Source organism: Harpia harpyja, chromosome 21 (assembly GCF_026419915.1).
Source record: "Harpia harpyja isolate bHarHar1 chromosome 21, bHarHar1 primary haplotype, whole genome shotgun sequence".
Classification (NCBI taxonomy): domain Eukaryota; kingdom Metazoa; phylum Chordata; class Aves; order Accipitriformes; family Accipitridae; genus Harpia; species Harpia harpyja.
Window position 1 is genome coordinate 1392374 of NC_068960.1, and position 22809 is coordinate 1415182.

The 22809-nt window shown below is 40.7% G+C and overlaps 1 protein-coding gene across 3 annotated transcripts; it reads right to left on the reverse strand.

Moving 5' to 3' along the window:
- Nucleotides 1-1460: 1460 nt before the first annotated feature.
- Nucleotides 1461-22719, reverse strand: LCMT1 (leucine carboxyl methyltransferase 1). 3 transcript variants are annotated; one of them, XM_052772337.1, is made up of 11 exons: nucleotides 22363-22565; nucleotides 20922-21031; nucleotides 20196-20317; nucleotides 18609-18685; nucleotides 17882-17943; nucleotides 9667-9769; nucleotides 7629-7749; nucleotides 6748-6849; nucleotides 6231-6322; nucleotides 4116-4213; nucleotides 1461-2383 (listed from the first exon to the last, which is right to left on the reverse strand). In XM_052772337.1, exons 1-11 carry the CDS (start codon nucleotides 22557-22559, stop codon nucleotides 2361-2363), a joined length of 1107 nt encoding a protein of 368 aa, XP_052628297.1. In that variant the 5' UTR covers nucleotides 22560-22565; the 3' UTR covers nucleotides 1461-2360. The 3 variants fall into 3 exon arrangements, 2 of the variants coding, with proteins under 2 accessions (XP_052628297.1, XP_052628299.1); XM_052772339.1 differs by having other exon boundaries at nucleotides 20940-21031; nucleotides 22363-22554; XR_008232775.1 differs by lacking the exons at nucleotides 1461-2383; nucleotides 4116-4213 and having other exon boundaries at nucleotides 6748-6881; nucleotides 22363-22719.
- Between the last annotated feature and the right edge of the window lie 90 nt (nucleotides 22720-22809).

Consider the following 22809-nt stretch of genomic DNA (forward strand, 5'->3'; position numbering starts at 1 on the left):
ATGGTACAGAGGGAGGATGACAAAGGTATCTCTCCATAAGGAACCTTTTCAGTACTTATGCTCTGAATAGGGACTGTAGATATAAATTTGCACTGGCATTTTCAAATGAAGTTTTATCCATACAATTTTGCCCTTGTGACCCTGATACTCTTGTCTTCTGGCGGTTATCAGTTGTCTTTACTCAAACCTAAGGTTCCAGATCTTTAGAGGCGAGTTTCTTGCACTGACTTTCTGAAGGGGCAGACACCAAGAAAGTAGTTGTATACTGGTATTCCTCTTTATGCCAGCTGAATATCTACTCTTCACACAGCTACACAGGTTAACTCAGGAGAAACTGTACACTGAAGATGGGCAAAGAGGCACGATGCTTTTATCTTCTTCCAGGTCTCTGGTATAAATGCTATGTTTAGCGAGGCAGTAAGTTTGGAGGACTCAGAGGACTAATTAAGACAGATTCATAGATCCTTACTGAATTTAGCTCCTTGGGTTCATGTGAGGTTAAGACAGAGCAATTGCACAGTGGGAATGAAAAATATTCAAAAACTCTAAGTAATAACAGTGCGAAACCAGAAAGCAAAACCCAGAAGCTGCAGGCCATTAAATGCAGCAGGCTAACTGCCCCTGCTTCCCAAGAAGCAGAAAGGTTCATCAGCAAGTCTACTTCCTAATCTAGACAGCAGGCAACTGCCATGGGAAACTACCCAGTGGCAAACCCTATAGTCCCTGGTTACAGCTGCTGTGCTCAGGAAGGAACTTTGATGGTAAGGTGAAAAAATGAGATGTGCCCTTCTGGTCTCCTGCATCTGCAGAGAGAAAGGGTCAACGCTAATGCAGACACAGCTTACACATGTCTCTTAATAGACGAGGGGTACAGATAAGCCCAAACATCTAAAACGTGCAGGCATAAGCATACCATTGATATTGTTATCTAGGAAGCAAAGGTTATAAGCTCCTTTCATAATTGCACAGTCCATCCCTTCCCTTTGGGGGCAAAGAGTTTATGCGAACACTTTGCAAAGACCGAGCAGAACATTAACCAAATACTGTATTTCTGTGCCTTGTCATTTAAGAAATCAGCTTAACACAAACATAACAGCAGGTGGCCTGTAGCTACCAGTGACTAAAATCAGTGACAGAGAGGAGGGCAGTGAAGGGAAGGCCATTTCTTTTTACTACTTGTGTTCCTCTGAAATTATGACTGTCACTTCTAAGAACTGTTTCCTTTTTCTGGTATCTCAATAATCTCCTTCCCTACATCTCCAGTGCAGGCCCATGTCAACTATTTCCAAAGCCAGGTATTCTTACACTACAGAAAGTCACATACGGTAAGAAAATGGTTGCTTATGCTTGCAACTGCTTTAAAAAAATACTCTTGGTGAAGCATTTGGTGAAAGGGGAAAAATGCAGTCACTAAACCAGGTATAAATAGGTAATTTCTAATGAGTAAGACACTAGGCAAATTATAAATACTAAACATTTATTATTTTTCTCATAGGAAGGTTGCAAGATTCAAACAATAGGGCAAGGTCTTCCAGTGCGGTTGGGATTTTGTTTCTTTTAAGGGGAAAGAAAGAAGAATGAGAAACTGGTGTAAAGATACTACCAGAAGCAGTGCAAATTTAGATTAATTTCTTTCTTACCTTCACCATCCCAGTGCTGAACTGCCAAGCTAAGCCCTTCCCAGTTAAATAAAGTCTACTTTAACACCATCCAGTTTCTCATACGTGACTGAACAAGAATGATGGCTCCCCTTCTTCTTTCACTCTTCCTCTACAAGAACATACCTAGTATAGTGACAGCCTTGTAGCAACAGTAAAGCCTGGAGAAAGCTAACATGGTGACAATTCATACAAATTAAACCTGAACAGAATGAAAATTAACAAAATTTAACCTTCATTATCAGCCGTACACAGTGCAGAGATATCCAATAATGCAGCTCACCAGTATTGTTCTTCCAGCTTCCTGTCACAAATACATTTTACACACCCACAAAAAGACAACAGAGGAAAATCATATAATCCAATAACACTTTACTTTCAGTTTTAAACCAAGGAAGGCAAGCTTTTAAACAAGAATTATTGACGTCTTATGAAAGTCCGTCATTATATATCTGGGAATGGGATGCAAGTCTTGCCTCATAACAATTGCTCACAATGGGCAAAAAAGATTCATTAAAACTACCAAAAGCCAACAGGAGAGTCGACATCAGCAGCACCCGTTGCCTTCTGCACTGGCGCCGCTTACACAGATGCACAGACTAAAGTTGGCACATGCAAAGTCCCATCATTTCTGTGATCTTGTCTCAAGTAGAAGGCAGTTGCTGTGGCTTCTGGGCTCACGGGTTCCCTCCAGCAAATATATTAGAATGTTATGCTTGCAAGACCTATTTGGAAAGAAAAGGGGGCGGGGGGGGGGAGAAACAAGTGTTTATTCTTATACTACCTGTACTTCACTACTATTAGGACAGTTAGACACAGGAAAAAGGATGCTTTGAGAATATTTTTTTTTTTTTTTATTAACTTAAATGTAAAGGATTTGGTGGGAGGAAAGGAAACTAGGAAACAGGCTGATCTGTACTTTTTTAACCCTTTTTTGATTGTGATGCAGAAATTAATTTGAATAAGCCAGCCTGAAGGAGTACTGAAGTTATTCATGGCAGAAGGAACAACAGAGGCTGATGATGAACCTAAGGGTCTGCCCGTGAAATTAAAAAGAGAAAGCTGGGGAAAACACCATTGATGACGGCAGTAAATTCACACTGGATAAAGAAAAACTGCTTTAGATTAAGGCATATCCATTCATTAGACATTTGATTATCTCCTTTGAGATTTGTCTTTTTTGACATCTAAGATATGCTGCATCACTTAACCTCAGTACCCAAAATTGTCCTAAATACTTCTCTAATCACAGCAAAGAATAATGCTGGAGATCCCAGGAATACTGGCTACTATGAATAGGTGAACTTTCTGGCCTTATTTCTAGAGGAGCTAAGTTCTGTATTACAGTCATCACTTTTTAGCCATAAGAATCAAATGGAAAACGTGCATTTCTGCAGCTCAAAACTGTCAAAGTTGTAGGATTCAGGTCAGCAGACAGCACAAGCTAGCATCTCTGTTACAGCAGCAGCAACAGGGTATGGAACATCTAGTTTTATGAGCTGTATCAGATGCTTTGCTACTCAGTCTAGCTGCACAACTTCAGCAGAGGTTCCATCTATTCATGTTTGCTAAGGAACAGCAAATAAAATTTGTTCTTGAATACTGCTTTGTCAGGAGCAAGGGAAGGGCACAGAAGGAGAAGGGGAGGAAAAAGAGATAAACTGGCAGGCAGAGAAGTTTTCTGGAAAGACTGAAGTCCCTGAAATTGCAGACAGAAGTACAGATAAACCACGTCTGCAACAGTTGTCTTTCTAATTTGGACAGGTAATGGCTGTAGACATCCATCCTTCACCCAAACCACAATTCTTTTGATTTTATTATTTCTTAAACAGCAGCAACATGCATAATGCTATACAAAGCATAAATCAAGTCTCTCTGTTTCAAAGAAATTCCAGTCTAGGAGAGACAGAATTTTAAGAACAAAAGGAACATTTAAAAGAGTTAAGTTCAGGGGGAATTTTTTCCCCCAGAAGAAAGTAGTGTGGAAAACTTAAATCTCAGATGGATGTAAATGGGGACAGTGCAGAAGACGACTGGGCTAAGTAATACAAATTTATTTTTATGTTGTCAGGACACTGTGATTTCATATACTGTGTGCCCATATGGCACTTTACATGCATAGGATTTGTAAACCTTTCAATTAGCACTGGTAGTATAAAGCAGGCAGTTATTTAAAGTAACCCATACGGCATTTTTCAGTATAAAAATTCTAACTCCCCTGTACTGGACAGGCTTCCTGTTGGGCAGCTCAGATGCCTATACAAACTGTCAAAAGGCTGTGGAGAAACTGTCATGAGACACCACCTGGGAGGTGTTCACAACCCCATCAACGACAGAGAAGCAGACCCCATTCCTGATACAGGATACTTCTATCATACTTCTGGTGTATATAGTCCCAGTCTTTACACATAAGATTTCAATATGAAGCGTCACCCCCTAGATGTTGGGGAACATTACCCAGATTACTGCTGTCCTTTGAAGCCCAGCAGATGCAGTAGTGCTGCATTAGTTGTTCAAACAGTTCCTTTTCATCTAGGAATTCAAGTCCTTCTATTCTGTAGGAATAAAAACAAAATTGTGATTCAAGGTGGAGTCTCAGTACAGTTTTTAATGTACTCTTCTTCACCCCCTAGGAGTGAAAACTACAGCCAATAAAGCAGTTGACTTTCTAGTAAATTAATACAGGTATTTGTCCATAATGAAGATAACACCACTACTCCTAGCCTTTGTTGTCAATGTATGAAACAAGTGACCAACAAGATGTTGTCAATTTCTCATTCCTGGAATTTCATGTTCCAGGACTAATCTGTGTAACTTCTCACAAATACCAGTCTTCTAATCCCTTTTACTGCATGTATGTGATCTTGCTGGATTTAAGCAGACACAATAGTACAGCCTAATGGAAGGAGATTTATCTACCAAAGGATTACAGTGAACAGTTGATGATAGTATTTTCTCCAGACAATCACAAGTCCATAATATGTCTTGGAAGAGTGATGGGTACACCAGTGCGGCTTCTAACAACTCTCCCACATGAGCTCATGATGAAGTACAAACCAAATGGTACATATAAGATCTGAGGATTTTTTCCTAAAATGGTTCCTACCTAAGATTCTTTAAGTAAGATCTTTGAATGTCTTCCACCAAACAAATGGGAGAACTTCTCCCAAGCTGTGCTTGCTTTAAAAACCTGGCACATTCCTCTCTCTCACTCTAGATTACTTGAATATTGGAGTGTTTATTTTCCATGCTAAATATTTGGAAGGGCTGCTACTGAGGATCAAAAGAGACTGAGGAGCAAAAGTTCCTAAATACACTCACAGATGTGCAAGTGCCGCAGAACACTTTTGTAAAGACTTTTGTAAATAGAAAGCATTATTTGCCTCATTAATACTGAAGGACAGAGTTTACATAACCTATTTCTTGGCATTTGGAACAAGTGGAAGGAGCTGAACAGACCTAAGGTAGTCAAAAATGCTGCAAAAGTACAAGCTATGTCTCTCCATAAGTGCCATATGGTACAATCACACAGTCATCGTTCCTATTTAAACAACCTATGATTTTCAGTCTCACCTGTTCAGTTCCATGATTTGAGAAATCCCCATATGTGAATACTTATTTTCACCGAGGTAACTTGTTCAGCTAATTTAAGCTATAGTTAATGAATAACTCATAGCAACTCACAGTTCATATTATATACCTAAGAAGTTACTCATTACAAATAGTTTCCCCCTCTTTAGCTTTTCTTTAATGCAAAAAATTTAACGAAACCCATGCAGATTACTGACTGTTACAACAGTGTTTAGTTATACCCTCTATGTACTAAGCTCTGTCTACAGACCCAGCAGTCTAGCTCGTGAAGATGATATGAATGGAAGATGCATCCATCTGTTGAGAGATAGTCACAGCACACTGTTGGGCACACCTCTCCCCTCTCTCCCTCTTTGCTTGCATAGTACAATAGGTCATAGCACTAAATTACTGCCCTGCCTTGGCTCATTACCTAAATATGCTGCCAAGGAAGAAGGGAGGGAAGATCAGAACTGGCCATTTTCCACCCACTTGTAGTAAAAAAACAAGTGGATAAGTAATCTTACCTAGGCCTACAAGACTGGAGCAAACACCTGGATGTCATCTCCCTCGGGGACATGAAAAGTAGCTGCCTGTTCTGAGTGTAACTTAGGACTCCGCTCCACCCATCTAGTGTTGTGGAGGCTGGATGTTTACAAGAAACATCTTAGGTACTGTAAAAACTCAACACTGCATTTCTGTAGCATCTTTTATCTGCAAATTTCTGTCATAAGATGCTTTATATCGCACCCAAATAAAACATCACCACTGCCAGTGTACTCCTGGCAGCCATAACCCTCTGGATTGTTAATGTTGCTCCAGGCATTACCCTTAAAGTTCTGCAGAGCTTCAGACTCAGACATGTTCTGCCTACCTAGCTAGCATCTGCACACAGCCTCCTCTCTGTTGTACTATGAGATCCCGTACTACATACTGACATGAACTACCTTGGAAATGGCATCTAAAGATGACTTTTGGCCGCAAGCAAGCTATCAGTAATACCTTTTGACATCAGCCTGTGGCAAAAAGCTGTACACTTTCATCATATCAATGGCACGTGCAGTTTCCCAGCCATTTAACAGCAATCGTTCCCTCTGTAAAATAAACAAGCAGCACAGTTTTCAGTAGACTTGAGGAAAAATACCAGAGAACAATTTTTCCCCCTAAGGATTTTGTAGGCCATCTGCTTGACCTGTTCTCTGAAGAGCTCTTATACCCTTTTCTAAGCATCTGCTGCTAACTCTGCGCAGAGAGGACAGTGGGTAGATGGAGCTGTGCTCTGATCTACTGCAGTTTTTGTACAACTACCAAAACTAAGTAATATCAAGCAACCATGGCACTGGTAACAGGGAACCACTGTAATGTGGATAGGAAAGGGTTTCAGTAGGTAGCAGCTGTCCCACTGCAAACCTGCTTTGGTCACTGCTCTGAGCCTTACAGTGCACACACAGAGGCAGAACTTGCAGACATATTAATTAAGTTTAATATCAAACACAGCCAGAGCTCTGCACCCCTTTACCTGAGAGTCTAAGGATCTGCAAATTTCCACGCCAGCCAGGTTACACTGTCGTCTCTGCAAGTTCTCAATCATGATCTGTCCAAACCGGTCTGTCATATTCACCTCAGGTAGAGAATGAGACAAAAGTGTTCCCCCTTCCGAAAAGAATGTAATCGCAGTGAAAAGCAGTAACTTGGTTAAACTCTTAAATTGTCTATGTCATAAAATGTACAGGATAACATTAAATTAAGTTTCACGTTCTTACACCAGGTCTCATTTCCCACTGCCACAATTTTCTCAGCTACCTCATGTTTACAAGTTGAGTGTCAGTTTAATGGTGACAATGCTACTGCCTTCACAGACACAGGGACTGGGCACTGAAAACTGACTCTGTTTTGTCAGCAACTTGGTTCAGCTCTCTAGCAGTGATTTACAGCTTGGAAGATCCTGTTACTAATTCCTGGAGCCACCTAGTTCCCCTGAGGCAGCATTTTACTTCCATACAGAGAAGCTGAGTTCATGCTGATGTGATTTTTGCTCCACTTTGCTGAAGAACAGAGAGGGGTAATTATGTAATGTTAGACACTCATATCCAACATTCAGCATCATTTCTTTTTCCTCTGTCTTATCTAAACCAATATTCTATGGTTTTCTCCACATATGCATTAAGTCTCAATTATTTTGGTTCAACATAGTCCAGAAACTGTCTTTCAGAATAGCTGTGTATTCTTTACAATGAGCTAACAGATCTACAAGATAAAACACATTACTAAAGAAACTCAGCAGAAACTGCTGTCTATACAAAAGGATATGGCCACTCTTATTTTACAAGCTGAACTCCCACCTTGGAAAGCAATTTTTATTACAATAATGCAGGTCTAAAAATGCCATTTTTGTTTTACCTGCTCATAATTTATAAACATCGCCACTGGAAAAGTGCTTGCTGCCCACTTTAAAAGATTTGCAGATTGCTGCGGTGTCATGTAAACCAGCACACACTCCGCTACCAGAAGCGTTGGCAAACTTTAAAACAAAAAAAAAACAACAAAACAAAAACAAGAGAACTGTTTCTAGCAAAAGAACAAGAAAGATCTATAAAGAATTATTAGCAAGCAAGTAATTTCATGTCCCCAAAATGTCTTAAAAGAACTACCCTCTTTATGAGCTAGACATTTAAGACTGAATGAAATCACTTCATCAAGTTGACTAGAACTGGGTTTTCTGGCAGTCAATAAATTAACCACAGGGGATACCCATGGTTACAAAACAGAGATATTAGGAAACAATCTCTCCTAAGTCAGCCATACTTTGAACACAGAAGAATGTGTATTCTGTAAGTTTTCTCTGAACTGTGACAGCATCAACTGAAGTGCACATTAAAATTAATTTTGTTACCTGTGTTAGAAGAATTGTACCCTTTATATACAATCCGGACTCTTTTAGAGCTCAGTAGAATTAGGAATAAAATATAAATCAAAAAAAGTTTTCTCTTAAAAAAAAAGTTCTAAGAATTTTAATTAGACATATTTGCTCATTATCTGTAAAATAAGCTTCACATTATCTAACTATAATATAATAATATACCTATCTATAATGCAATCTATAGTTTGCACATTGCCTCTTCCCCCTCCACCACAAAAACCCAAAAATAGACATCTACACGAGTAATCTTCCTTAGAATTATGGAGTTTTATTTTAATTGCTAGAATGAACAGGAAAAAGAAAAGTCACTAGAAGCAGGAGAAATTCCACAAGGAGCAGCAATACAGGCAAGCAAGGGAAGATTTCAAAAGATGGAAGTGTAAAGATTTAAATGGAAATTTGATGCATTCTGCTTACCCATATGCTCTCTCCCACCCAGCCAGATAGCTGCTATTTATATATCTCATATTTGAAAGGTATGTCCATCATCCACTCTAAAAACTTAACTCTTGCCCCCTCTAGAAGCCTAACGTTTGAACAATAAAATCCCAGATATTAGCTTCTGGAGTTAGGTTCTCAAAGGACTCCATGGCGATCACTTTACCAAAAGGTCTAGGGAACAGTAGGGGTTTTAAGTGGAGGCAATAGAAAATAATTACAAAGATAAAACTCAAATAATTTAACATTGACAGAATTATTCTTCATTTTACCAGCTAAGCTCCCAGAAATCTTGACTCGTACAGCCCTTACAATAAGGGTGGAAGATGTTCACTGATCTACGTACTGCCCATCACTCAGCATTAAAACTAAACGCAACTGAACCAACCCTTAAAAAAGCGATTTATGACATTGACACATCTCTAGTTTAGAGAATCCCCTTGAATAACTTATGATTCTATTAACTAAATTTCAACCAAATTCAAGCAAGGGGTTACTCTTTTAGAAATCTTTAAAAGAGTTAAATTCATGAAGTAGAGAAAAAAAACTCATATGAGCTCTGAGGCAGAAAATGGCTGCTGTGGGAACCCATCCCCTCCAGGGCAAGGGATGGAGGGGGGGGGGAGCAAGAAGGAATTACAGCTGCCTGCCCTGCAACAAGAGCTTTACCTTGTGCGAAAAGATCACATACCCCAAAGAGAACCAACCACCAGAAACACATTCACAGAAAGCTTTATTTCCCCCAGCATTTTAAGAACAAGAAGCAAATAGTTCTGTAACGTTTGATCTTCTCAGTAAGGACAAAAATGCAGTTTGCAGAATCGACTACACAAGGAACAACCTTACTTCAGACTTGGAACTAGCAAGCAGTCACGGCAATGCCAGCCTGCTCAGCTCAGTGAGGCTGCATGAGGTGTCTGAACAATTCCTGCTGCTCAAAGGGCTCAGGAAAAGGTAACCATGGAAATAGCATAATGAGCACTGTATGCCCAAGCCTGACTTTACTCTCACCAGTATGCTTCCACAGGCACTCATAAAAAAAAAATTAAAAAAAAAAAAAATTAAAAAAAAAAATCTTACTGTATATCCAGGTTATGTTTCTTTAGCTTTTCTTCCAGATCTGATGAGAAACGGAGATCTGCTCCTACTATGGAATACCGACTGGAGTCTAGGCTGTGAGAATCTGCAAGTTTAAAATTTTGAGACTAACAGTTACAAATAAGGAATGCTGAAATTATAACTTAAAAAATACACAGGAACATATGAATTTGAAGTCAAAGTTTGATTTGTTATACCTAACAATCAACAACAAACTCTCCTTTTTAAAACATTAATTTCCCTTATACCTAATTGTTGTGGTTTACAGATGGTGATATATTAGCATCAGACTCTGCAACAAACCTACTCTTGCACTCCGCAGCCACTCTAATGCAGATAGGTTATCCCATCTGTTACCATGGTTTCAAGGAATGCAGAGAGAAGAAGAATGTGAGGATTAAAGGCAGGGGTTTTTGTTTTGTTTGTAGAGTCTTTTTAGATGACCCAACGTATGTACATAAGGAACTACATAAAACAAAGTACACCAATTTCTGAAAAACTAAGTTAAGAGTAACCATGTTCCAAATATTAACAATAGGTATAGCTATACAAATTAACAATACATATAGCCATATAATATACATGGGTATCAGACACAGATTTGGGGGCCAAAAAAAGTTATCATTTAGCATTTTTGTATGATCTAGCAATGGTATTTAAGTGTAGAGTCAAATGAGAAAAGGTATTCTGAGAAACAAATATTCACCCTGGGATGCAACAGGCAGCAAGTTCCTGTAAATGCTTTCCAACATGAAGGAGGAACTAATACTAAAGTCAAAAGACACTTTGCCATACTAGCAAAACTGTAAGGAAGCCAGCAGCAACATGAGCATCTTGCTATCAATAACTCTGACAACCAGTTGCAATCAATTCAACTAGATGAGCCGGTTCCCATACAAAGCATTTTACAAGTGCAGCATCAAACCCACTTAAAGATGTAAAGTTCTGTGGGAATATATCAGACTGCTCTTTCACATTTTAGCTTTACTAGAGTGAAGTCATTAGGACAGAAGAGCACATAATTTTCCCCTCTTACCATATGAGTGCGACGGAGCAAGCAGTAAAATAAGTAAGCTAAACAGTGAAAAAAAACGCAGAGTGAGCGTTTAAAGTGGTCTTGTAATGGCCAGTCAATATCCATCTGCAGCAGCAAGCTCTGGCACAGCTCCATTTGGGATCCTGCTGCAGACAGACACAGCTCCTGAATGGTAATATGGGAGCAGATGTCAAGAGCTAGGTGAAGAGAGAAAGAGAAGCCAAGTGGCTGAAGAGACAGGATGAAGGGTTTTTCCATTTCAGGAGAGGGGGAAAAAAAAAAAAAAAAAAAAAAAAGAGGAGGTGGAGGGGAAAGGCAATTTATTAAATTACACAGTGCTTCAAACATTCTGGAAGATGTACCTCCATTTAGTTTTCAAGTGACCAACTGTTTGAAAATGGCACTAGCAAGTGAAAATAGCTGTCTTTCCAGCAACATTTCTGAACAGATACAGAAACCAGAACAGTTCACGCAGAGAGTTACAGGGGAAAAAAAGAAAAAAGAAAAAAAGAAAAAGTTGTGTGGCAAATGATTCAACATTTTGAGTCAAAGCTTTTTTCCATGTGCATGTTCTGTAATAGCTTTACGACTTCCCACACCCTTCTATTTAAGTTATTATATCAAGGCCATGATAATGGCATCAAAAAAAGCCACACAAAAAACCCCCACCACACACAGGGAAGTATTTATATAGTGATTGGTTTGCTGTCTGGAGATACAGCACAATGAGCATCAGTCACCACAATTAGTATAAAATTAATGCAATCTTCTTGTCCAGCTTCATTGACTTGGACATACTAGTACATTAATTATAACCAGAAATAAACTACAAAAATTTTTAACTGATCCAGTAACAGAAGCAGTACAAACACTTCAGAGGTGGAAGTAAGTGTCTCTTGCTCACATGATGTTGATTCAAGCATTTTTATCACTGAACAGGAAAGAGCAAAACCTCTCAAACTTTAGGTTAGAAAACTGTCCTTTAAAATGCTTCAAATTTCAGCAATCAAAATTACTAACATTGTTTTTAATAAGTCTGAATAGGCATGAACAAACCCCACAGAATTTCTGTTATGCCTTGACATGGTGGGAGAGGGGATGGCCAAAGGAAGCAACCTGGGCAATTCTCAGTGCTGAGCTGTACAGCCCAACAGAGAGTTGTTTTTGGAGATGTAGGTTGTGGACAAGTGAAAATAAACAGCCATATAGCCATAGCGTGCTTATTCGAAGGTAACTACTGGAAAAAAAAAACCAAACACCAAACTAGAACAGGTTTCTTTAAGGCTGATTTGGTTCATATTTGGATGTGTTTGGAAATATTCTTTAAACCTTAAAGCCAAATATACTTAATGACTTAATACAGGACTCCTTGCAGCAGAAACTTTTAAAAGGCCAAGAAAGCTCACGAGGAATGGATTGTCTTCCTCTCTTCAAAAGCCTTTTACTCCAAATGCAGTAACTTCACTTCCATTTCCAGTATCCAGACTGCCTGGTTCTCCCTTCTTTGGTCCATTCAAACAGAATGTACTTGTTCCTCCACACATTTTCCTGCCAGCTTCCCTCAACTCTCCAGTGATGGTTGTTGGCAAACACAACCAGAGATAGTACCGAGGCAGAGCTGCACACACATTATACACAAGCTGATACAATTGCTGAAAATTGTACATATCTGAAAGCACCTCATTAAATATCTCCATAATTCATATATTTCAACATTTATGATTAATACTTTTATCTTGAAGGAAATCTTAGGGAAAAATATGAAATTTACACTAGGTAATTTTAAAATGCAAAAAGAGAGGCAAAAGGAAAAAAAAGCAAGAGGAAAGAGTTTAAGCTAAGCCTCTCCCAAACTTCCTTGTAAGATTTTCTGCTAGCTTCCACCTTTGGCCTATAAATGGCATTAAAAAAAATCCTTTTGTATATGAAGTCAAAGGGATGAAGAGCTCATGCTTAACTAGGTAAATAACTTCAAGATTTTTAAATCAGACTGACGACTGCTCCATCACTTCACACTTAGATAGCAGACACTCACTTATTGCAAGGCAACGGCAGCTGACAATAGCTGGAATTGCCATTGTTCCCAGCCTGGAGGCTAAAATTGAAGTACAGCCATAAACACCCCAGAAAATAATGTACTGCTAGTTCATGGTCTGGCACCAATATCTACTTTATTGCAGAGTTTGATGCTTGAAGCATGAAAATTTGCAAATATGCTGCCACCCTGACTGAGCAGCATTGGTGCAAATGTATTTTACAATACCTGCCTATCTACAGAGCAGCAGAAAAAGAAAAAGCAAGTTTCAGCTTGGTAGCAAGTGTCACATGGTCTCCATTGATTTCTTCTTATGAACAAGAAGTTTCTTTTAACTGAATCAATTTTTTTTGGTAAAAAAAACCCAAAAACTACTTTTTTGTTTTCTTACTGTAATCTCACTCTTCTGAAGGTGTCTGCCACAGTGACCTCCCCACAGACAAGAGCCCTGCACGCTCCATCAGATCTCTGCCGCTGCCAGGAACACTGCTGCCTTCCCTCCTGGCCGGGCCGGAGAACACCACCCACGCTGCACTAACATGCAAATCAGTGATAGTTTTCAAATAATTAGGGCCACCTTGTTGCGACTCAGGCCAACTGCCCTAATGCTGGCACAGCCAGCAACATTTGGTGGCTTAATCCATTGAAAATCCCATATTCCAAGCACTAACTCCTATCCAGGCACCAATACTTCATGTTGGTTTTTCGCAAAGATGTTTGGTCATGATGTTCTTTTCTAGAGCATGGAGCTACCTTATGGTTTTCTTTGTGATGCTCACACTCAGCCCATTCAGTTATGTACAAAGTTTCTCTCTTGTACTTGCCTGAATTGAAGGTTTGAGAAACACCAGATTCAGATTTCATTTGAGAAATACAAGGGAGGGGAGAGTGAAGGAGAGAAGGAAAACAAGACCCACCACTCCAGCCCACTTCATCTACCCACCACAGACTCTCTCAACCTAGGTGCACACTTTTGTTATCCATGCATAATGCAACGGAGAATGTTTCGCTCTCATCATACCACTTGTATGTGTATTCTCCGTGGCTTTCGGCACAGAAGTAACAATACAAGTAGTTCGAAATTGCAGTAACTGAATAGTAGCAGGAGTTGCTTACAGTTGCCTTTTGACCTCACTGCAATAAAATTTTTCTTCATGGAAACATGCTACCAGCAAGTAAATGCTCTGTTTTATGGTGGCCCTCAGGCACTCACCCGCTACCTTAATCCATCTGCTGAAGCAGCATTATAGAATCACAGGTGCAAGAAGCACAGCGCTTCCTCTGCTACAAGAATTCAGAGTTTTCTTACTCTCTTCTCAGACTAGTGAAACAATTTCCTGGAAGTTTTCCAAGAGACAGCATGCAGGATACTATTGACTCAAACTGATTTCATTAGGATTTTCATCCTAAGGTATCTTTGGCAGCTTTACAAACAACCAGCCCATACAACCTATTCTGCAGGCTCACAGGCACGATATAGTATTGGTCTCACGCAGGTTGTTTGTTAGCTACAACATCAGAATAGGATATGTGTCAAAACACAAAGAAATCGAGTCTTGCAAGCACAGGATCATCCCCAACGCAAGGCATGCAAGCCACCAAGACGGCAACACCCCCAACGTCTGCGTTGGGTCACAAGCGAGTTTGGAAATGTAGGGAAAAGGAAGTTAAAACAACCAACTCCCGAAGCTGGGCTAGACAGGGGCAGAATGTGTAGGAGTGGCACTGAAAGGTAATAGTTCATTGAAGTGAATTTGCACTTGCAAGGTAGCAAAGGTGGAGTACTAACTTCCCAACACTAGCAACTGCATCATAAACTAGATAGTGCCACTGAACTTTGAAAACAATTTAACTTGATATTGCCACAGCAATGTCAAATTACTGCACAAATTCACTGCTTTCCCCTGGAGATCTAACATTCCCTAGGAAACGACAGAGCTGTTCAATGACAAGTGTCATCTTGCTGCATTCAAGGGCAGAGGCCACAAATACCTATACTTGAATTGCAAGCCATGCTGTCATTGCTTTGTGTAAAGGGCAAGGAGAAAGGAGATGTTGCCCTGAAGCCAATAAAGTTGTCTATTAGCACTAGGTTCATGAAATGAAAACATTTAGTGTGAGGAGAAAAGCAGTAAGAGAACAAAAGTCATGTCAATTGATATTTACAACAACTCAAAAATCAAATTCCAAAGCATCTAAACAAATTATTCCTGGTATACATGAGACAGCAGTGTGGAACTGATTTGGGGGGACAGGTCAGGACAGGACAAACTCCCCCCACCAAGATTCTAAAATCCTGGTCCATATCCCCACCCCAAAACCCACAAAAACGAGTAACATTTCCCTACCTGGAAATGCTGCTTCATTATGCCCCACTACACTCCCTATGACAGGTATTCCCAGAACATTGCGTTAGTCTAACAGCTGTATCGAGTCAGACCAAAGGTCCCCCTAGCATGGTATCCTGCCTCTCACAGATGCCAACAGCAGCTACCTAGGGAAAAGACAAAAAGAGGGCAAACATGTACTACTAATACTGGCATCTGTGTTGTTTTCTATCTTTTTTCTAAGAATCCTTAAATTTTATTTGGATTTCTGGACCATTACTGAGCCAATGTTTTCATGTATCTATTTATTATAATACCCAGATCTCGTACGCAGGCAGCAATAATCAGCCAGAAGTCTATCTTTTACATGTGAGGCACAAACTATTTTTTCCACCCATGTGCATCACTTTATATTAATCTGCATTGAATTTATCACCAAGTCGCCAATTTCACAAGATTCTTCTACAGTTCTTTACCACTCTGAAGAGTTTGGACTTGCCAACAAGCTGCCACTTACTAATCACTCTATTTTCCCAACCATTTCTTAGTGTTGAACAACAACATATCCTCAAGCACAGATCTCCACCTCCCTCCATAATGAAAATTAACAACATATGCCTACCCTCCATCCCCAGCTCTTTATCCATATGAGAACCATTCCCTCCCCCCACAACAACTGTGCAATTTCTTTGGCACAGGACACTGTCAAAACACATTTTTTTAAATTCAAGCACTATATTAATTGGATGCCCTTTTCCAATATATCTGTTGACTCCTACAGAGAACTCCAATAGGTTTGTGAGGCACAACTTACCTTTACAAAAGCCATGTTGACTCTTTCTCAACACATTATATTATTCCTGTGTTCCACTAAGTCTGTCTGTTAGAGTTTCTACTAATTTGTCCAGTAGAGACACCAGTCCTACTGGCTTGTAGTTCCCTGGATTTCTCCTGGAGCCCATTTGAGTCACAGCCGCCACCTTCCAGTTCTCAGGTACTAAGACAGTTTTAAAATGAGAGGGTATATACCAGTTAGTAGCTGAGTGAATTCATTGTCAAGTTCCTTTAGATCTGTAAGAAATCTCTATTCAGCTGTTTGATTTGTCTACTTAGTCCACAGCCTCTTCCGGTGGCACTTCCACATGAAGCAGTTCCATTAACATGTCCTTAAATGAGAGTTCCCAGATGGATTTCACTTGAACTGACCAGTGGTTATCAAGTGCCAGTTCAAACTGGGATTCCACAACAGACTTCCACCATCTCCAAACACCTGGACGTTGTGCTACATCCCAAAGATCTCAGTGTAGTAGAGCCTACATCAGCCTGGTTACAGTAAAATTGCTACTCTAACGTATTTAAAACCCAGCACTGAGAAAGAACAAGAGAAACAGCTTTAGAGAAATAAGCCACTCCAATACATTCAAACAGTGATACATTAATTGCTGTTGACTGCTGTGACTTGCTAATTAGTAGCTTTTGATTACAATACACTACTGCAACTTGATAACTTTGCAGTTCTTTTCCTGTACTAGACGTATCTACAGCTGTTCAGTAACACAAACACTATCAAACCCTTCTGATCGACCTTGCATTAATGCCTTTTTAAGAGTGCTTATGCAGCATATTTCATTGTATATAAGAGATATAAGAAGGTCTCCTAGCTGAAACACAGTGGCACTTCGGAGCCCTTTTTCTGGGATGAGGCACTGGGCTTTCATCTTTTGAGACCTGCACGTACAACAGAGAATTCTGCCATTCAAACGACATCTAAAAGGTTGGTAAGTTAAGACCCTCTAATACGCAGCAATAAAATGTGCATAATATGCATAAATATGCACAATCAACTCAGTATGTGGCAATACTCTGATCCAAGTTAAAAGCACTAAAAGAGCCTTGGGGTGAAGCACCTACACCTTGCTACTGGCAGCACGAGCACACTTCCTCACTCTCTGTACTCTTCCTCACTCTTTGGAAGGCCCTTTCAAGTCCTCCAGACCCTTAGCCAGAATTGTGCTTATTAAAAGCACCTATACATGTTATCATATCAGGGAACATAAAATATTGCTAGCTCTGTTTTAGGGTCACATCTGCTAACACAGATTAGTTGGTATCGTAGATGCAGATAATTACTGTTCCTCCTAAAGGGTCCAAAGCAGCTACTATAGCACAGTATCTGCTATTTGGGCACTGAAACCATTACTCGATGGAACCCAGCTTTTTTCCCACAAGTAAAGAGGTTTGCGAATTACAGTCCTCACACAAACATAATGAGGCTATAAGCCGAGACAGTACAATCACATGACACCACCTGAATCTAATATCTTCTTAATATTAAAATGTAACAAATGGCACTGGCTCCTGAGAATGGACTTTGCAGGCTGCGTTTCTTCTGTGAAGGCTCCGCTAAATGTGAAGACATGTGCTCTTAATTAGACAGCAAGAAGATAGAGGAAAACACTCAATAGATATTTTAATCCAGTATACATGACTACCAGTAGCATTTTTCCTTTTCTGTGACAGAAAAGAAAACACAACTTCAGCTACATATGAGAGAAAAAGGAAAAAAAACCAACAACTTTCTGTCAGAATAAAATCACTTCAAGAGAAGACGTTTCTAACATGACACAGAACAAATGGGCAGGAGTCTGTAAGAGAAGAAAAAAGCCTCTTTTCCCTCCCAATTCTCTGTCCAAATAGCATTTCAAACATTAAAAGCCTGCCCACATAGCAGAACAAAATGATCAGAAAAGTTTAAAAAGTGCTGCAGTACATTGCTGACTTACTTTTAAGATGACTCACCTATTAGAAGAGAGTCCCCTGAATGGGATTCCATAATTGGTTTTGACAGGGGAGGTTTTGATCTGTGGGAAGAAGGAAGAAGCATCTCTGAGCAGTTAAGCTTGTTTAACAGTGTGCTTACAATTTTTTTTTTTTTTTTTTAACATATATATATGTGTGAGTGTGTTAAAAACAGACAAGAGAATACCTCTGCCCTCTACTGGAAATACAAACATTTGCAAGTTAGACTTAGTAAGTTGCAATTGAGTTTTATGCCTAATGACTCTTAAGTTTTGAGGTAATCTTTCAAGAGAAATCCAGGCACTCTCTTCAGGTATCCTCCATAAGCCTTAGTGTATTCATTCAAACAGAATATTCGCGCATAGTACCAGCTATCCTACCTCTCTAACTGAACATGCAAGTCTGGGAATTTACTACTGTCTTCAATAGTAAGAGAAGACTTAATCGCCTCTAATCAACATGAGGCTTCCCTTGCCCATTATACTTTACATAACTAAGAACAAAGTCTACTTGCCTCCCTAAAGCTTCCAGATATGAACTTCTCCAATTTGGAATAGTGGCTGCACAGTCACATGTATGACTTGCCTGCATAATGAAACCTTTGTTCTAAATCCTAGAGCATAAAGAGTTTCTCAGAAGAGAGATGAAATAATTGTAGGTTGCAATTCATGACATTTTGCTGAATTACATTCAGTTTCACATAGCTAAACATAGGCATTATACTTACTTGATATTATGTATTTTTCTTGCAACTATCATTGGAAAATCCACTTCGAAATATTTTCTAGGGAGAAGATTTTCATCCTGAGAATTGGAGTAAGACTCTAGAATTAGGGGTATTCAAGCTTCACATGCGCATGACAAGAAGATATAACCTTAAGTCCTAAACAGTTTTGTTTCAGTTTACACTGGCATTTGTAACAGTAGTATAACTTAATGTCCCACCACTTAAAAAAAAAAAAAACCAAACAACAAAACCAGTTGAGACATTAGAATGTCCTCTAAGCATTAAGGAAATTATTTAACATTTTATGTAATGCAGCAATCCTAGACACTAGATCACTGAAACATATATTCCAACAACATATTATCAGGATTTAGAAGAGCACAGCAACAGTAAACTATTACGCCATTTACCATGCACCTTCAGCATATTCTTCTAAGAACAGGAACATTTTTCACAGGTTTACACAGAAAGTGACCACATTCTACAATTCGCCCTCAAATCAACAGTCAGACTACAAGCGCACCAGCATTCCTCTACTACAAAAAATGGGAAAACCTCTTCATTTCATGTTGTCAGTATTTGACACCCTGATAGATAAGCTGTACCAAGTTTCTCCCTACGCAGCAATCCTTTTGTGATGGATATGTACTGCTAGTTCTAGCTTGTCAACCTCATGAGTTTCTGAACAGCAGATTAAATCAGTAGTCAGAACACTGAAGTGCTCTGTTAACTGGGTCCCATCTTCTGTACGTTAATTATACCACACCTGCTCTTTATGAGGAGAAAGAATTGGAATTACAGGCCCCACTTTAACTTTTGAAATCACTGTTACAGGAAAGTTAATAAAACTGTGTATTGACATAGTTTTCACAGGAATGCAGGTAAGAAAAAAGCTTCACATCTCAGAAAAAATTCATTATTTTTTCCCTTCCACTGACTGAAATATAATGAATTGTGACCAAGCAAAATATGACTGGCCTTCTTGAGCTTTCTTCCAGAAACCAAATTTACAAATCTAAATGCTAATGAGAAGACAAGATGACTTAGTGGTGTGTTTACTCAGAACGATACTCTCATATAATATCTGAATAGTCTGAATTTTTATGAATTACATACATGCACACAGACATATATATTTACATACATAAAACTCACATTTATATAAATGATTCAGGAACATCTAAATAAAGCCTGTACAGTCCTGTACTTTGGTACCTTATTCCTGTTTAAATATAGGATAAAAAAGTGAAATCTTAAGGCTTAAAGAGGGCAGCAAAATATGGATTTCAACCTCTGTTCCTGAAAGTCCACTAGAGGTCAGCTTCGTGTCACACACTTTTTGGTAAAAGCCAGTGAAAACCGCAGCCCCTCCTGTGCACTGAGGTTTAAAGGTACCTAAACTGATTCTAAGCAAGCTGAGAACTGAGGCAGACCAGCCAGGTCAGTCTGCTGCAGTACTCAGCCTTGCTGCACACCTCCACGTTGTACTACAGAATGCAGCACCAATAAGCCCTCACAGAAGAGTGCTTCAAATGTCCACACAAATCTTTGTCTTCAGCCCAGTTCGTTGCTCTCGGCTATCATTACCTTTAATCTCCAGAATAGGGTATCCATGCCAGCACCAAGATTAACAATTTGACAGTTGCAGTCTGTCTTCTTTAGAAAAGCTTTAATCAGATAACTGACTCCATGAACACGAGCATAATAGCCTGTTAACAAAAAAAAAAAAAAAAAAAAGTTTGGTTTTAATTGTTATTTTCATATAATACTTGATGTTTAACAGTCATTAAGATTTTTAGGTAGTCTATTTAAAAAATGGTGTTTCTTAGGAAGAATAACAGACTCTTTTTAAGATAGCTAAGGGTTTCTCTGGTTTGGGTTTTGGTTTTTTTTATTACTAACAAAATCTGATGCACTGATAAAACAGGATTCCTTGGGTAAATGGAAGTTTTAGTCAAGTTTCTCCTCAAACTGAGCAGAATAATTCTAGCTGGTGTGCACACTTTTGCAGAGACCAGAGCTGACATGCCCTGCTGTCCTGGGTCAAATCAACATTTTTGATTGCTTTGTAGGGATTACTGCATGCTGAGACACACAGAGACATTCCATTCAGAATACAGAAAGCAAAGCATAAGAGTTCTGATTTAAAGAATAATCTTTAAAAGATCAGATACAGCATGGAATTATTACTGTGAAGAAAACTTGTCTCATTCTTTTACATATTTGCTACACTCCATAATACCCAGTATATAGAGGTTTTGTCAGGTGCTCTTCAAGCCCAGTCAAGAACACGTTTGCACTGCCTTCACTCACATTCACGTGCCAACTTGCCTCTATTGATTTCAGGTGCTTTTCTTTCTTTGGCTTGTCTCACAAAATACTGGATGTAAGGGTCCTTCCAGTAGCCAACACTTACAGCAAACCTGTCCAGCAGAGGGGAGAAAAAAAAAAAAAGAATTATGAAATAAGGCCACCAAGATTTACTCTAAAAGATATACAGGCTGAAAGGGTCACTCTCTGACCTGAGTGTGTACATGCAGACACGGTTTAAAAAAAATCTGCTGAATCTGTCGAACTATTTTAATTAAGAAGTTATACGAAGTCTAGTTAAAAATTTTGGCTGCTGCCGTATTAAACAAGCATCTTTTTAATAGCCTCTGCACTATCTGATGAACTTCTGCAAGCGAAGACCCCAATCTCAAATATTTCCTTCTCGAGGACCCAGCAAACAGAGGAATTGTCTGTCTAAAGTTCCTTAGACCGCACACAAAGCATGCTTTACTTCTATACATCATTATCTTACGAGCTGTTTGCACTTATTCCAGAGCTTCTACATATCACTTTAAGACCAACAACAGTGCTGTTCTATTCTAACAGAACTTACTAGTTTCACAACTGATTTTAAAAGGTAACCTCTCAAAACCAGACTCAACCACCCAACACTTTCCTGCTACACCAATAACAAAAGGATACAACAAAAAGCCAGCAGTGACAGAAGTTAAACTCACACCCATGCACAACAGGGCAACAAAACTCATCACCCTCCCAGCACCCATCCTCCAGAGGAGGAGAAGTAAAGAATTCTGAAAAATATCAAGATGGTTTTTTTTTCCCCTGAGCTATCCAACATTACTGAAATTTCTGACCCCTGCTATTAGACAAGATAATTCTAGCTATCAATGTATGCTGTTTTATAAACAAACCCTAAGCTGAAAATGGGGCAGGTGTTTAATAACAGGGGCAGGAAAGTTTACGGCAAACCTGCGGGCCCGAGTGAAAAGCGCCTTGAGAGCAGACGCCCACCCCTTCAGAGAGGACCCCCGACCCTCTTTTGAAGTTTATCCTCCCACCTACAGCTGAGCTTCCCCTACAGCTGTACGCCTTTCGGTGGGTTTCCCCAGCCAGCCGGCCCTTGCAGCCGCTCGGGCCCCGGGTGACGCTCTCGGCCTCGGTGCAGACAGACAAAACACACCGGCACCGCCGGGCACGGCGGCACCCGCTAGAAGGGGCTCTCGCCCCTCTTCCCCCCCCCCAGCCCGGCTTCCCGGGAGCCGGTCCGTGCTTCGCCGCCCACCCCGTCCTCTCTGCCGGCCCTCACCCCCTCCAGCATCGCCCCAGGGCCGGGCAATCTCCGCCGTCCCCCGCGCACCGAGCCGCGGCCCGGTGCGGGAGGGACGGCGGAGGGGCCCGGCCCGGCCCTGCCCGGCCGACCCCACCCCGCCCCGCCACTCCCCCCTCCACCAAGCACCGCTACCGTTTACAGACGGACGCGTCCTCGCACGTGCCCCGGACCGCCTCGTCCGCCTCGTCGAGGCCGGCGGCGGAGAGGGGGTCGCGGGCAGCGGCCGCCATGGGGGGCGCGAAGGGCCGGGCCCGGGGAGCAGCGCGCCTGCCTCGGCCGCCCGCCGCTGCCGCCACCGCCCCTACGGCCCGCCCCCCGCCGCCCTTCATTGGGCGACCTCCGCAGGGCGGTCCGCCGGAGCTCGGTAGCGATTGGTCCGTGGTCTCGTCCGTTCCCATAGCGTCCAATGGGAGAGAGAGGGCTGCACCGCCCCGCCCAGGAAATGGCGGCTGTACCGCAAGGGAAGCCGGGAGCGGTAGTCTTGGGGGACGCTCGGCGGTAACGCCGCGGGGGGGGTAGGCGCCGGGGCTGTTCGCTCCCCGCCGCGCACCGAGCCCGGCCCAGCTACCGCTCCTGAAG